The sequence below is a fragment of the Nomascus leucogenys genome, chromosome 14, assembly GCF_006542625.1.
Source record: "Nomascus leucogenys isolate Asia chromosome 14, Asia_NLE_v1, whole genome shotgun sequence".
In the NCBI taxonomy this organism is placed as follows: Eukaryota; Metazoa; Chordata; class Mammalia; order Primates; family Hylobatidae; genus Nomascus; species Nomascus leucogenys.
The window spans coordinates 18,769,400-18,786,745 of record NC_044394.1 but is presented as its reverse complement, the minus strand read 5'-3'; the positions used below and the strand labels follow the sequence as shown (position 1 = coordinate 18,786,745).

The 17,346-nt window shown below is 40.0% G+C and overlaps 2 protein-coding genes across 2 annotated transcripts in view; one reads left to right on the top strand and one right to left on the bottom strand.

Annotated features, from left to right (window-relative positions):
* The window catches only part of ACYP2 (acylphosphatase 2), a 257,176-nt gene that overhangs the window by 108,564 nt on the left and 131,266 nt on the right, over positions 1-17,346 (bottom strand). The gene's annotated exons all lie outside the window — the stretch shown is intronic.
* On the top strand, positions 2,190-4,212 carry LOC100588264 (testis-specific Y-encoded-like protein 6). The gene has a single exon (XM_003262382.4). The coding sequence runs from the start codon at positions 2,481-2,483 to the stop codon at positions 3,693-3,695; it is 1,215 nt and encodes a 404-aa protein (XP_003262430.1). The 5' UTR covers positions 2,190-2,480; the 3' UTR covers positions 3,696-4,212.

Below are 17,346 nucleotides of genomic sequence, written 5' to 3'. Positions count from 1 at the left end.
CTACTCATCTGACAAAGGGCTAATATCCAGAATCTACAATGAACTCAAACAAATTTACAAGAAAAAAACAAACAACCCCATCAAAAAGTGGGCAGAGGACATGAACAGACACTTCTCAAAAGAAGACATTTATGCAGCCAAAAAACACATGAAGAAATGCTCATCATCACTGGCCATCAGAGAAATGCAAATCAAAACCACAGTGAGATACCATCTCACACCAGTTAGAATGGCCATCATTAAAAAATCAGGAAACAACAGGTGCTGGAGAGGATGTGGAGAAATAGGAACACTTTTACACTGTTGGTGGGACTGTAAACTAGTTCAACCATTGTGGAAGTCAGTGTGGCGATTCCTCAGGGATCTAGAACTAGAAATACCATTTGACCCAGCCATCCCATTACTGGGTATATACCCAAAGGACTATAAATCATGCTGCTATAAAGACACATGCACACGTATGTTTATTGCGGCACTATTCACAATAGCAAAGAGTTGGAACCAACCCAAATGTCCAACAACGATAGACTGGATTAAGAAAATGTGGCACATATACACCATGGAATACTATGCAGCCATAAAAAATGATGAGTTTGTCCTTTGTAGGGACATGGATGAAACTGGAAAACATCATTCTCAGTAAACTATCGCAAGGACAAAAAACCAAACACCGCATGTTCTCACTCATAGGTGGGAATTGAACAATGAGAACTCATGGACACAGGAAGGGGAACATCACACTCCGGGGACTGTTGTGGGGTGGGGGAGGGGGGGGACAGCATTAGGAGATACACCTAATGCTAAATGACGAGTTAATGGGTGCAGGAAATCAACATGGCACATGGATACATATGTAACAAACCTGCACATTGTGCACATGTACCCTAAAACCTAAAGTATAATAAAAAAAAAAAAAAAAAAAAAAAAAAAAAAAAAAAAAAAAGAAAATGTATTGGCATAAAGCTGTCTAACATCCTGTCTTATATTTGTTTAAACCATCAATGTGACTATATTTCTTTCCAAATATTGATATTTTTCTCTCTCCTTTTATGTTAATCTTTGGTTGATGCTCTGTATTGTCTTACATAAATTTCTCTGTTTATTATTACCTTTTCTCTATGTCCTTTGGGCCTAATTATGTTGGTTTTTATATATTTCTCAAAGTATTTTTCATGATGAGTGATACAGCACTTGCCAATATTTCATTTCCTCCTTCCAGGCTTAAGAGAAGATAACCTCCCTGTCCTATTAAAGTTAGACAAGGCCAGCTGACTAGCTGTAGCCAATGATTTATGTCACTTTTGATGGAAACATTTAAAGACCTATGGCATGGGAATAAATGGGTGTCTTTTCAATAAACAGTGCTAGGTCAATAGATATTCATATAAAAAAAAATTGTGACCCCACTCATAAAAATCAATTCCAGATGGATGGCAATATATAAAATTTGAACAATCTTGGTGAGATAAGATTCCTCTTTTTTCTTCTTTTTAAAAATAGAGATGGGGTCTTGCTATGGTTGCCCAGGCTGGTCTCTAACTCCTAGGCTCAACTGATCCTCCCGTCTCCGCCTCTCAAAGTGCTAGGATTACAGGCGTGAGCACTGTGCCCAGGTGAGAGATAAGATTGCTTAAACAGAGCAGAAAAAACACTAAGGTAAAGGGGGAAATGACAAATTGGCACATATTAAGATGAAAAACTTTTGTCCTTAAAAGGTACCATTAAGATGGTGAAAAAGTAGGCCAGGTGTGGTTGCTCATGCCTGTAATCCCAGCAGTTTGGGAGGCCAAGGTGGGTGGATCACCTGAGGCCAGGAGTTCAAGACCAGACTGGCCAACATGGTGAAACCATGTCTTGACTAAAAATAAAATAAAAAAAAAAAACCGGGCATAGTGGTGGACGCCTGTAATCCCGGCTACTTGGGAGGCTGAAGCAGAGAATCGCTTGAACTTGGGAGGAGGCAGCTTCAGTGAGCTGAGATTGCACCATTGTACTCCAGCCTGGGAGACAGTGAAACACCCTCTCCAAAAAAAAAAAAAAAAAAAAGAAAAGAAAAAGTAACCCCACAGAGTGGGAGGAAATATTTGTAATACCTATACTGGAAGAATGACTAGTATCTAGCATGTGCAAAGGTTTCCTACAAATTCATATGAAAAAGAACATCTGCCCGGTAGAGAAATAGGGAGAAGCCTCAGATACTGCACAAGAGAGAATATCCTAGTGGCCAACAAACACATGAGAAAGTTCTCAGCTCATTAGAGTTTGGCTAAATGCAAATTAAAACCACCATGTGATACCACTACTCATCCAGCACGATGGCTAAAATAACAAAGATGTAAGGACACCACCACAGACTCGCGAGACTGAGGGGTGGGTGTCGCGAGACTTAAGAGTGGGCGGCGCAAATGGTCGAGGTGTTTACTCGCCATTTTGTGTGAGGAACGTTGACGCTACCCACCACTGGCCTGGCCGCTACCAACATGAGCCTCCCGGAGAGTCCTCACAGCCCCGCTACTCTCGACCATACCCCGGAAGACCCGCACCAGGGCCAGAGGTCCCGAGAAAAGAGCAAGGCGACACAGGTAATGGCAGATACGTTTGATGGCCGCTTGGAGCCGATCGTGTTCCCACCGCCCCGGCTTCCAGAGGAGGGGGTCGCGCCCCGGGATCCCGCAGGTAGTGGCCATACTTTCCACATCTTGGTCGATGGAGGTAATGGAGCCATCAAAGCGGGGCAGGAAGTAACTCCACCACCCTCGGAGGGCCTAGATGCAGCCTCTGCCTCGCTGACAACTGACGGCAGCCTCAAAAATGGCTTTCCGGGTGAAGAGACGCGCGGCCTAGGTGGGGAGAAGGCTCTCGAAACCTGTGGTGCAGGGAGGTCGGAGTCTGAAGTGATTGCAGAGGTGAAGGCCGAGGACGTGAAGCCTGAGGAGTGTGCCATGCTCTCAGCCCCAGTGGATGAGAAGCCAGGAGGCGAAGAAATGGACGTGGCGGAAGGAAACAGAGCAATAGATGAGGTAAACACAGGGGCAGGGCCTGGGCCCCTGAACGTGGGTCTCCACCTGAACTCCCTAGAGCCCATCCAGCTGGAACTGGACTCTGTGAATGCAGAGGCTGACAGGGCCCTCCTGCAGGTGGAGCGCAGGTTTAGGCAGGTACATGAATACTACCTGGAGCAGAGGAATGACATCATTCGCAATATCCCGGGCTTCTGGGTCACTGCTTTCCGCCACCACCCACAGCTGTTTGCCATGATTAGAGGCCAAGATGCCCAGATGTTGAGCTACTTAACCAATTTGGAAGTGAAGGAGCTCAGACACCCTAGGAGAGGCTGCAAGTTTAAGTTCTTCTTTCAAAGAAACCCTTACTTCAGAAACAAGCTGATTGTAAAGGTATATGAGGTCAGATCCTTCGGCCAAGTGGTGTCTTTTTCCACTCTAATCATGTGGCGCCGGGGCCATGGACCCCAGTCCTTCATTCATAGGAACCGACATGTCATCTGCAGCTTCTTCACCTGGTTTTCAGACCACAGCCTTCCAGAGTCCGACAGGATTGCTCAGATTATTAAAGAGGACCTCTGGTCAAATCCAGTGCACTACTACCTGTTCGGTGAAGACGCCCATAGAGCTAGACGTCGCCCGATAAGGGAGCCAGTGGAGATCCCCAGGCCCTTTGAGTTTCAGTCTGGTTAACCTTTGCCTTTGGAATTACTCCTGCAGAAGGTCCCCTGCCACCACCAGCTGGACCTGTGCTTGGGCAACAGCATTAGGTATGCCCTTTACTTTTTTTGTTCTGACTTTCCTGTACCCTCTGTTTAAACTTCCCTTTCTCGCAACCTGAAGATTGAAACCTTGGTGGCTATACTGCTCCCCTTTCACCTGGTCGTCTTGCTATTCTGCATTAACATCACATGCTCCCAGCCGATGGGTCACATCCTTCTAAGCGAAGCGAATGACGCTGTAGGTTACACTGTATTTACCTTTGTTTGGACTCTGTTTGTTCCCAGGACCTCTGGTCTGGCTCCTCCTACCTGGATTTCTAGCTGTGTCTAAGAACCTATTCGGCTCACCCTGCTCTGCATCTGACAGTACAGGTGCATGGCCTGTGGACAATTGCTGAGCATTAATGAATTCAAGTGAGAACAGCAGGGGGGCAACTTGGTCTGTGTGAATTATGAGACCTTACTTCTGAGACCTGGTCCTTTGCTGCTGCTACCACCCCACCCACCCGTCTGAGGCTTATCCACCTCCACTCCACTTGCAAAAACGGGCTCCGACTGTGGGACACTCCTGCAGCCACAGACCTGTTCCTCTCCAAACCCCACCACCCCCCTCATCACTTAGAAACCCGACTGTTAGACAAATGGTTGAGGGCACATGTCAGACCCTATCCTCATTGCAAGGTTAATATGTTGGCGTTCTTGACAAGTACCAGGCTTTCTCAGCCACAACCAGTGGATTCATTCCAAATCTAGGTACCTTTATTTGCCTCCCTTCCTGAACCTAATGAAGTGCCAGAGTGAGTTTACGCTTTCTTTTCTCTCATCTCTCATGAATCTCTTCTGTCTTCCTTTAAAAAAGAACAAAAAGTAGTAGTTCAGAAACATCTGCAGAAGCAGGCTTTTTAGTTTCTTGGCTCTCTTTGTCATGTCCAGAGGCAGGCTGTTCTGTAAGATAGACTGCCGACCTCTTATTGCCCACTCTCCTTTCTTCTCAGCCCCTCACCCCTCTTTAGCAATTCCTAGTGGGTTTAAAGGAATACAGAGCTGTATGGAATGAAAGGTGATTTCTATTTCAGAGTGGATAGAAGAACTAAAGAGATTGTGATGGGTGCTCTAGGCAGGGAAAACTGAACAAAAAGGCAGAAATGATTCAGGGGAAAATCGGGCCTATAATTAACACTGGGTTGACTAGTTATGATAGGAAGAGAAGTACTTTTTTTAGTATGCACATAGAAGAATAGAAGATGGTTGGAGTGTTAAATATGTTCCCTAGAGAAGGGTTCTTTGAAGAAACACTGCAGTTTTGGGTGTTCTCTTTCTTGTTTGCATGTGGCTTTACTTATGTGGAAGATTAATACTGTGTTATAATATTTTCTCTTTCTGTTTACTGGGAAGATTCAGCTGTACAGATTTTCTTTTACTTTCAAATAGGAACATTTGGAATAATATCAGTCTTTATTTTTTGTACATTATGTGGATATGGATATTCATGACAGTTTTCAGCCTGATCTTGTTTCTGTTAAAACCAGATCTTTAACACTTTAATTTGAATAACTTGGTCTTATCTGATGCTGAAGACTGGAAACTGTTGTGTTCATGGATAAATAAATTACGAAAAATTTATGGCTTTCATTGTCTTTTTTGATAACTTGTCCTGGTAACAACTTAGTAATTGACATGTCTCTTTTCTCAGCCTCCTCAGTAGCTGGGATTATAGGTGTGTGCCACCACACCTGGCTAATTTTTGTATTTTTAGCAGAGATGGGGTTTCACCATGTTGGCCAGGCTGGTCTTGAACTCCTGACCTCGTGATCCACCTGCCTCAGCCTAAAGAGTGGAAGTGCTTGTGAGATTGTTTTGTGAAATGGGAATTATACCATTGGCATTTTTTTTTTTTTTTTTTTTTTTTTGTGAGACGGAATCTTCCTCTGTCGCCCAGGCTGGAGTGCAGTGGCATGATCTCCGCTCACTGTAAGCTCCGCCTCCCGGGTTCATGCCATTCTCCTGCCTCAGCCTCCTGAGCAGCTGGGACTACAGGTGCCCGCAACCATGCCCGGGTAATTTTTTGTATTTTTAGTAGAGATGGGGTTTCACCGTGTTAACCAGGATGGACTCAATCTCCTGACCTTGTGATCCGCCCAACCATTGGCATATTTATCTTAGGCCAATGGTATAATTCTATTATGCCAATAGCATCTTTCCTTATGAATGGATGATGGTAAAATTAAAGCATGTCACAGAAAAAAAACAAAACAAAGATGATGGAAAATAACAAAGGTTGAAAATAACAGAGATACCAAAAGGCTCATATACTGTTTATGGGAGAGTAGCTTTGTACAAATACTTTAGAAAGTTGTTTGACAGAACCAGTGCGTACCCTCTGATCTAGTTCTGGGAATATACCCAACGGAAATATATACATATATTCACTCAAAGACATGCATAAAGTATTTATAACAACACAATTTTAATAGCTGACACTGGGAGCTGCCCTAATGTCCATCAGTAGTGGAAAAAATAAACCAATTATTTTTTAAAATGTTCACACAATGGAATACTATTAAGAAAGAATTATGCCTACATGCAATAACATGAATGAATCTCACAAATATGTTGTTGGATGTAAGAAGCCAGACAGAGTACATGCTATATAATTCTTTTATGTATGAAGTGTAACAGCGGGTAAAACTAATCTATGGTAGTAGAAGTCAGAATAGTGCTTACTGCCAAGGACAGTGATGGGTCTGAGATTTACCCTCCTTGCAAGCTTAACAAGTTAGCCTTACATGCTAGGTCAGAGACAAAGGACCTTACTACTCAATAGTCAGAGTGTCAGTATTTGCACTGGTTCCCTGAGCTCTAATTCCCACAAGGCAACATAAAGGCAAGTGACACCTGTACATGCAGTGGATTGTGTTACAGGAGAGGAACTCCTGTAGGGAACATAGGGAATCTGAATCTTTTATAATGGGCAGTAAGCATGCCCGTCCTTTTCGCTTTGAAGGGAGACATCTCTATTATACCAATAGTAAGCAAACCTGTTCTTTGCTCTCTAAGGGACATAATCTCTATTTTCAAGACTATAAGCACACCTGCCCTTTGCTCTGGAGACACAGTCTTCCAAGGCTGCCTTGTAAAGACATTCTGCACACACGCAGTCAGTGCCTTTGCTCACAAGATATGCAGAAACATGAGACACATGGGAGAATTGACTCCCAATAAACTTTGGGATGGTAAGTACCTATTGACTGGAAGGAAGTAAGAGATGGTAGATTCTGAAGGGCTGGTGATGTTTTGTGTCTTGATCTGGGTGCTGGATAAGTAAGTATATTCAACTTGTGAAACTTCACCGAGTTGTACATTTAGAAAACATACTTCTCTGTATGTATATTGTACTTTAATATGCTTGCTTAAGAAAAAGAAACCCAAAGTAAGCAAATAAATTCAAAACAAAAAAAACCACATTATTTTTCTGGAACCTCTCTGCCAGAAAAAGGCCAATTTAAAAGTATGCTGCAGACCTTTTTGGGTAAACCATGAATTGATATGTGAAAATTGTAATAGGATCATTTACTAGGCCACATTCAAATGGCTAAAATCCATTTTCTAAGAAAAGAAACACTGAATTATCTAGCATGGGCCATCAACTCTTAGTATTTACAGTGCTCCACTCATTTTGTCAACTGACCTTTATCAGAGTTTTTTAGTTATAAACACTTCTTTAATAATGGCTCATGATGGTTCATTTTTTATCTTCCAGCCAAATATATAATCAAATCCATATATTTTTTATGTTGTTCAACAGGGATGATGCTATTCTGAAGACTGGCCTCACCGTATACTTGCTTTTTAAGATGCTCTATATTTCAAAGTTTCATGTCTTTTCAGGCCTCCCTCTTTGAGGTATATTTCATTTGATAATTAAGAGATAAAAACAATTTCAAACAATACCTATGGCGTATGCTATAGACAATTACAGTATTAGTACCAACAAAAACTTCTATATAATTATGATGAAATCATTTACTTTGGCTTATTTGAGCAAAATCTTTCCACTTCTGTATACAGCAATGTATTTGGGGGATAATAATTTACCATTTGAAAATGAAGTAGTTTTTCTTTTACATAAAGACTATGAAAACAATAATGTATAAGATTAACTTACTGCCTTTGAAACATAAGGTAGATTTAGGCTTTTTATATCAATTCATATCACATAATTTTAAGTGGCATCCATATAGATGACTTGCCCTGTTTTCCAGTGGCACAATTTTCTCTTTGCTATTGGTAGCTATAAACATATGAGATAGAAGATACTTTCAACCCCCTCCCCCCCCACCCGCCCTGAGACGGAGTTCTGCTGGAGTGCAATGGCGCAATCTCGGCTCACTGCAACCTCTGCCTCCCCAGGTTCAAGTGATTCTCCTGCCTCAGCCTCCTGAGTAGCTGGGATTACAGACACGTGCCACCACGCCCAGCTAAATTCTGTATTTTTAGTAGAAACAGGGTTTCATGCTGGCCAGGCTGGTCTCGAACTCCTGACCTCGTGATCTGCCCACCTTGGCCTCCCAAAGTGCTGGCATTATAGTGTGAGCCACTGCACCTGGCTGAGATAGAAGATACTTTAAGTAAAGGGGTCCAGAATTCAAATTTAATCCGGTTTACTAAGATAGATGAGGATGGAAAAGGTAGGTGATATCCTCACATTTAGCATTAAACTAAAATCTAGAGCATAAAATAGAAAGTGCACTGAGCTACAAGTCAGGGGTTGGGGGCTCTGCCATAAACCAGATGTTAAATAAACCACTTAAAGGATGAAAACTATGTCTGTGAGATTTTTTTTTTTTTTTTTTTTTTTGAAACAGGGTCTTGCTCTGTTGCCAAGGCTGGAGTGCAGTGGTACAATCATAGCTCACTGCAGCCTCACTCCTCCTGGGCTCAAGTGATCTGCCTCAGCCAGCCTAGTAGCTGGGACTACAGGCACATGCCACCGTGCCCAGCTAATTTATTTATTTTTTCTGGTAGTGATAAGGTCTCACTGTGTTGCCCAGGCTCATCTTGCACTCCTGGGCTCAAGCAGTCCTCGTGCCTCGGCCTCAGAGTGCTGAGATTATAGGCATGAGCCACTGTGCCCAGCCCATTTTTGTCTTTTTAGTAAGTTTTGAAACATAATCTCCTCTAATCTGAAGATTTACGTACCCCTTAAATATAAGTTTTCCACAAGGTTCTGTGACCTCCCTCTGGCTTTTCTTTAAACACTGAGTGACTTTACCCATGCCATGGCCAGAGCATGTAAATGACAGAGAATGTAAACTTAGAGCCATCACCTTTGAAATAAGGACTCTTTTTTTTTTTTTTTGGGGACGGAGTCTGCTGTGTCATCCAGGCTGGTGTGCAGTGGCGCGATCTTGGCTCACTGCAAGCTCTGCCGAGGCAGGAAATAAGGACTCTTAAATTGGAATCTCCCTTATTCCAAATTAGAGTCTGACAAGTCAATTTGCACAATGCTTCCAGAATTGTTCCCTTTCCATATCTATTCTCACCTTAATATCTCTTGTCTACGTTACTGGGAGTCCCAGGAGTCCCCTTCCTGAATATTATCTCTCTTTTCCCATCATTTACACTATTGATAAAGTAATCATGTCCCTTTTGCTCAAATATCCTTGTCAATGCACCACTGCCTGCAGAAGAAAATCCAAACACCCTACTATTGCATCCAAGATCAGCTACAACCAATCCCCTACCTAACATTCTTACCAGAGTCCACTTACATGGAACTCCTTACTATTTCTTAAGTAGCCCATGTACAGTCCCAGTTCTGTGCCTTTGCTCATGATGTTCCCCAACCTTGGATTCATTTGCCCACCTCGACCATGGAAATCACACCATTCCTTCTAAACTGAAATGGCATATCCTCTAAATCACCTTTCCAAAACCTCCTACCTCTTGTAGCATATACTCTGTAGAATTTATAATTCATAAAAATGTCTAGTGAGTTTAGTTGCTTACATATGTTAGTAGTTTATATTTGTCACTCAATTTTAAGTTCTTCAAGGGCCAAGATTATGTTTTAGTTATCTTCTTCTGTGATGAGTAAGACATAGTCCCTGTTCTCAAGCAGCCTACAGTCTAGCATAGGAGACAATCTACAGTGTGACAAATGCCAAACTTAAGTGTAGGCATGGGGGCTATGGGACCACATAAGAGGGACATTTTCCCTATCTGAAGTTTAGGGAAGACTTCCTATAGGAAGTGGCTTCTAAGTTCCATTCTAGACACCATACTAGACCATAAGTTTCTTCAGAGTAGGGGGCTATCTTTTCATCTATGTATCCCTAGGGCATGGTATTATATCTAGCACAAAGTGGACCCTTTAAAATTACTTGATGAGCATGTAAATCAAAGATGCCCATCTGTTTTTAGTTCTAAATATGTAGAGTAGGAATCGTATGTCTTTTGTGATACTTTTCTATTCCACCTATCATATGGTCAGTAAATAATAATTGGCTAATGAAAACCTAATCAAACAATAACACACTTTCAGTCTTGTGGATCTAGGTAAGTGTTAACAGACATGGTTGCCCAAATAATTCCTAAGAAAATCCAGAGCAGAACTTCAGTCAAATCCTTCGAAGTACATTAGTTCTAACTCTCAGAAAGGAGGCTGTGTGGATAAATGAGTTGCTTTGCAATTATAGTCCCACACTGGCTCAAATTGCAATATTTATTCTTTAATATCTAAGTTAATAAAAGTTAAAAACAACAGGCTTTATTACAGCCATTAACAATAGGCTATAGTAATAGTTATCATTTATTAAAGTCTTAGAGCATGGTAGCCACTGGCTAAGCATTTTGTGTGCATTCTTTTCTTAATTCTCATATAACTGTACAAAGTATTTCTGTCCCCATTCTGCAGCTGAGGAACGTGAGACTCAGTTGAGAATATGTTACTTGTGTCCAGTCACCCAGCCAAGTGGTGGTAAGTCCAGAATTCTAACCCAAGTCTATCTGACTCGAGTCTGATAACTACATATGTACAGAAATACTATCTTTTGTTTCACAGTAGAACATTATGAAAATAATTGGCTTAGATTTTTTCCATTTGCATATAAGTTTTCTTAGCATATGAAACATTTACTAATTTTGATGTTAAAGTTATGACACAGGTGAATCTAAAATCAGAAGTACAGCACTAATAGGTAATTGTTTGTTTTCCATTTAAATATTATAAATATTATGACAATTTCTTTTGAAATCTGAATACCACCTACAAATGAATATAAGATACAATAGTGCCTGTGATACTTTCACTGTTGGCTAAAATCACCTTGCTAAAGGCACTGTCAAAACTGAAGTATATTTTGAGGTGTTCAGCAGCTCCAGTGAGCTTTCTGCTTTAATTCCAGATGTAACCAACAGCATTTGGAAGACAATGTACTTTGTCCAGGAAGAGCAAATAGCAAAGAGCCTTTTTGGGTGGGGAAGGTATTATGTCACTGTCTAGAAATCTCCTACGATAAACTTGGCTTGTCAGCAATGGCAGGCTGGAGGAAAAATGCACAGCCAAGTAATACATGTGAAGTCCCAGAAGTGGGATGAGAAGAGAAGGATAAAATGGGAAAATCTCAAGGAGAGAGCACAAGAGAAGAGAAATAATGTTATAGAGAAATAGTGTTACCCTAACATACCCCAAAAAACGCTGGTATAAGACCTAAGAGACAGTGTTCCAAATTGTCTTCGAATCTAATTTTAGGACTTTGGGGCAGGGAGTAGTTACAACCTTCCTGTGCTTGGAATTTATTACTCATGATGGGAGGAAGGTAGACTAGAGGGTCCTAAGTTTCTTTCCTTTTAGAGCTTTTATACTATCATAGTGCAGGTACATAGCCCTGGGGCTTTACTATGATTTAGAAATATGTTCAAGTCAGTGGTAGAAATAAGTGGATACCTTCTTAACTTGATGAAATATACCTTGATTCCAAAGTAACCATTATGCTTAGCGGGACAACACTAGAGGTATTCCCACTCAATTCAGGAACAAAGAAGGATGCTCATTTGTCACCACCATTACTTAACATCCTAGATATTAGATATTAGACAATACAATTACTAAGAGAAAGAAACTAGAGGTATAAAAATTTAGAGAACATAATAAAACTACAATTTGTGATGAATACAGAAAAACCTATGATATTCAGTTAAAAAAGTAAAAAATAAGAAAACTCAGTAAGGTAGCAGGATAGAGAATTATTATATATATCAATAGATTTTAGATTACAAACACAGAAAGTTGGAAGATGAAATGGGGGAAGACTATTTACAACAGCAATTGCAAAAGATTAAATACTTAAGAAAAAGCTTTAGAAATGTGCCATATTTACTAATAAAATTTTAAGGCATTCCTGAAGACACAAAGACTTGTACAAAGGGAAAGACATACCAAGTTAGATAGGAAGACTCAACTTTATAAAGTTGTTCTCCCTAAGCTAATTTAGCAATTAATTATAATTACAGTAACAAGGCCAAAAACCAGAGAAGGGTAGGGGTGGGGGGAGAATGAGACAAACAAATTCTTAAGTATACATTAAAAAATAACACAGAGATCAGTAGAACAGAATAGAGAACCCAGAAATTAATCCATTTATCTACAGGCAACCCATTTTTGACAAAGATGCCAAGAACATTAATTGGGGGAAAGAACAATCTTTTCAATAAATGGCGCTGGGAAAACTAAATAGCCACATGCAGAAGAATGAAACTAGACCTCCATCTCTCATTCTACATAAAAATCAACTTCAAGTGGATTAAAGACCTAAATGTAATACCTAAAACTATAAAACTCCTAGACAAAAACATAGGAGAAAAGTTCCAGGACATTGGTCTGGGGCAAGATTTTATGAATAAGACCTCAAAAGCACAGGCAACAAAAGCAAAAATAAATAGATTATATCCAACTGAAAAGCTTCTGCACAGCAAAAGAAACAACAGAGTGCAAAGGCAACCTATAGAATGGGAGAAAATATGTGCAAACTATTCATCCAACAGGGGATTAATATCCAGAATATACAAGGAAATCAAACATCACAACAGCAAAAAAAAAATCTGATTAAAAAATGGGCAAATGATCTGAATAGACATTTCTCAAAAGAGACATACATTTGTCCAAAAAATACATGGAAAAAAAAAAGCTCAACATCACTAATCATGAAGGAAATGCCAATCAAAATCACAGTGAGATATCATCTTACCCCAGTTAGGATAGCTATTATCAAAAAGACAAAAGGATGCAGAGAAAAGGAAACACTTATACACTGTTGGTGGGAATGTAAACCAACAAAACCACTATGGAGAACAATATAGAGATTCCTCAAAAAACTGCAAATAGAACTGCCATATGATCCAACAATCTCACTACTCAGCATTTATCCTAAGGAAAGGAAATCAGTACATTGAAGAGATATCTGCACCCCCATGTTTATTGCTGCGCCATTCAAAGTAGCTAAGATACGGAATCAACTTAAGTGTCCAACAATAGATAAATAATCAAGGAAATGTGGTATATATACACAATGGAATACAATTCGGCCATAAAAAAGAATGAAATCCTGTGATTCCCGCAACATGGATGGGACTGAAGAACATTATGTTAAGTGAAATGAGCCAGGAACAGAAAGTTAAACACCTCATATTCTCATTCATATGCATGAGCTAAAAAAAGTCAATCTCACACAAGTAAAAAGTAGAAGAGAAGTTACTAGAGGATAGGGAGATGGGGGAAGGGGAAGATGGTGAGATATGTTAGAGGACACAAAATTACAGCTGTACAGGAAGAGTAAGTTCTGTTTTATAGCACTATAGGGTGACTATAGTTAACAATATTATATATTTTCAAATAGCTAGAAGAGAGGGTATTGAATTCTTCCAACACAAAGAAATTATAAATGTTCGAGATTATGGATACGCTAATTATCCTGATCTGATCACTAAGCATTGTATATATTGAAACATCACTATGTGGTCCATTAATATGTATAATTATTATGTGTCAATTCAAAAATGAAAATTATACAGAAAAATATAAAACAAGGATTTCAAGGAAATCTCCAAAAGAGAATAAAATGAGGGGGACAATTCCTAGCATTTATTATAAAATAATACAAAGCTACAATAACTGAAGGTGTATTCCTGACACAGGAATAGACAAATCAAGAAAACAGAACAGGAAATTCAGAAAAAGATCTCAATACATACAAAATTTGGTGTATCATATATAGGGTATCTAATCCAGGCACAGTGGCTCATGCCTGTAATCCCAGCACTTTGGGAGGCTGAGACAGGCAGATCACTTGACGTCAGGAGTTCGAGACAAGCCTGGCCAACATGGTGAAACCCCATCTCTACTAAAAATATAAAAATTAGCCGGGTGTGGTGGTGCACACCTGTAAGCCCAGCTACTCGGGAGGCTGAGGCATGAGAATTGCTTGAACCCAGGAGGCGGAGGTTGCAGTGAACTGAGATTGCACCACTGCACTCCAGCCTGGGTGACAGAGTGAGGCCCCATCTCTAAATAAATAAAAAAATACATAAGTTAAATCAGCGAGGAAAAGATGAACAACTCAAGTTGTCTTGAGAAAACTGGAGAGGTGTTTTAGTAAAATTAAGTTGAATTCATGCCTCATAGTGTATACCAGGTAAATTCTAAAGGAGTAAAGATTTAAATTTTAAAAATGAAATAATTAAAATACTAGAAGAAAACAAAGGAAACTATCTCTACTAACTCAGAGTGGAAAGGCTTTCTGTTAAAATTTGGAGACATAAAAGACTTTCAGGTCAGCTGTGGATTAAAAACAAAACAAAACAAAACAAAAAAAACCATAGTCACGCACACAGCATAACAGTGTTTCCATCAATGATGGACTATGGGCCTGCCAGTAATTCCAGCACTTTGGAAGGCCGAGGCAGGCGGATCACTTGAGGCCAGGAGTTCGAGGCAAGCCTGGCCAACTTGGTAAAACCCCATCTCTACTAAAAAAAAAAATACAAAAATTAGCCAGGCATGGTGGCGTGCATCTGTAATCCCTGGTACTTGGGAGGCTGAGGCAGGAGAATCGCTTGAACCAGGGAGGCAGAGGTTGCAGTGAGCTGAGATTGAGGGGATTACTCAGGAGGCTGAGGCAGGAGAATCACTTGAACCTGGGAGGCAGAGGTCGCAATGAGCTGAGATTGCACCACTACTCTCCAGCCTGGGTGATAGAGTGAGACTCCATCGCAAAAAAAAATAAAAATAAATTAAAAAAAAAAAAAGATGGACTATGTATGTGACAATGGTCCCACAGGATTATAACACCATATTTTCACTGTGCCTTTTCTATGTTTAGGTACACAAATACTTACCATTGTGTTGCCATTGCTTACAGTATTAAGTACAATAACATGCCATATAGGTCTGTAAAATAGGAGCAATAGGCTATACCACACATCCTAGGTGTGTAGTAGGCTCTACCATCTAGGTTTGTGTAAGTCTACCCTACAATATTTGCACAACAAAGAAATTGCCTGATGATGCATTTCTCAGAATGTATCCCCCATGTTAAACGCATGATTGTACTGGAAAAACATTTTAAATCTACATGACAAAAAAAATTTTTCAAACGAAAAATGTCAAACTGGGGAAAAAATATTGTCATCTCATATCACAGACAAAGGGCTGATCTCCCTAATACAGAGAGCACTTTAAATCACTTTAATCCATAAATTCATATTAAGCAAATTCTTATAATGGTAAGAAAAGATGTAACCAAAGGTTGCAAATTAATGATTCAGGAGTTTGCTAAAGGGTGCTAACTTCAGATTATACATACAGTCATACATCATTTAATGACTGGGATACATTCTGAGAAATGCATCATCAGGTGATTACATTGTTGTGTGAACATCATAGACTGTACTTACACGAATCTAGATGGTACAGCTTACTACCCACCTAGGATATGTGGTATAGCCTATTTGCTCCTGGGCTACAAACCTAGGCTGTCGCCTAGGCTGGAGTGCAATGGCGCACATGGAGTGCAATAGAGTATAGTATGCCATGTTACTGCATAGTGTAGGCAAGTGTAACACAATGACATTTGTGTATCTAAACATAAAAAAGTACAGTAAAAATATTAATTTTAATCTTATGGGACCACTGTTATATATGCAGTTCATCATTGATCAAAATGTTGAATTATGTGGCATATGACTGGATATATTTTACCTAAAACATCAAGTCATTATGTGGCATATGACTGTATATATTTTACCTAAAGCATCAAATATATGTTCATTCTGCTAAATATAATCCAATTTTCCATTTTAATGGAGAAAACCAATAACCACAATGACAAGGTGAAATGGGCAAGACAAGCCTTCAGTTGACATCACAGGACATCAGTGATGAGCAAAGTCATCTCAGGATTACTCAATTCTCGAAGGGTATTCTATCTACCAAGCCTGGTTGTTTGCATCTTGTTTGACGTTGTATAGATGACAAAACTGCAACTGCTGCAGACTGCAGTCACTGTGCTGGAATGTCATTTCTGTAATGCTATGCATGGTTTGAACAGATTAATTCAAATGTTTTGAATATAGCAAACCTGCCATTACTCTCACCAAGCATGCAATATAGTCATGGCGTCTGCACTTTTACTAGGCGTATTATAAATACATGGCTAATTTCTCCCATATGCTATTATTTCAAATGAATTTTTTTCTTTTTTGATACAGCGTCTTGCTGTGTCACCTAGGCTGGAGTGCAATGGCGTGATCTTGGCTCACTACAACCTCTGCCTCCTGGGTTCAAGTAATTCTCCCTGCCTTAGCCTCCAGAGTAGATGGGATTATAGGTGCCTGCCACCGTGCCCAGCTAATTTGTATATTTTTAGTAGAGGCAGGGTTTCACCATGTTGGCCAGGCTGGTCTCGAACTCCTGACCTCAGGTGATCCACCTGCCTTGGCCTCCCAAAGTGCTGGGATTACGGTCATGGGCCACTGCGCCCAGCCTCAGCTGAAATATTTTCATACTCTTAATGGTAACACATTTGATAAATAAATCTGATACAAGTTAAACATGGTTTATCCCTGGCAAAACTTTATTACATCATTCAAGAGAAAGACATGACTATCTTCACTTCTCCTGGCATAGACGAATCTCTACCTCATGGAGGAGGAAAAAAAAAACTGCAAAACTTTCTGCAATTCCCATTTGACTTCAGATAGAAACAACACAACAGTATCAGAGGTCTTAATTAAAGAGGTTTGAGGGAAAGCCCAGGGTATCATGCCTTGAATTTTTTAAGCTAAGCCTATACCTCCTGAGCACCTGAGTGCATACTTCAACACATTTGTTAGTAGAAGGCTTCATTTTTCAGTTCAGTATCATACTGAAACCAGCTGGAATTTTTAGAGCAGTCCGAGAACACCCTGTGTTATAAAATTGCTATTTCCATGGAAATTTGGATAAGGGTCAGCTGGCATGTATTATAAATAGTTTCCCATGATATCCCTAAATTAGAGATTAATTCAACTTGTAACAATTGAATTGACTTAATTAAAAAATGTTTTTCCTGCCTTGTCATTCACAG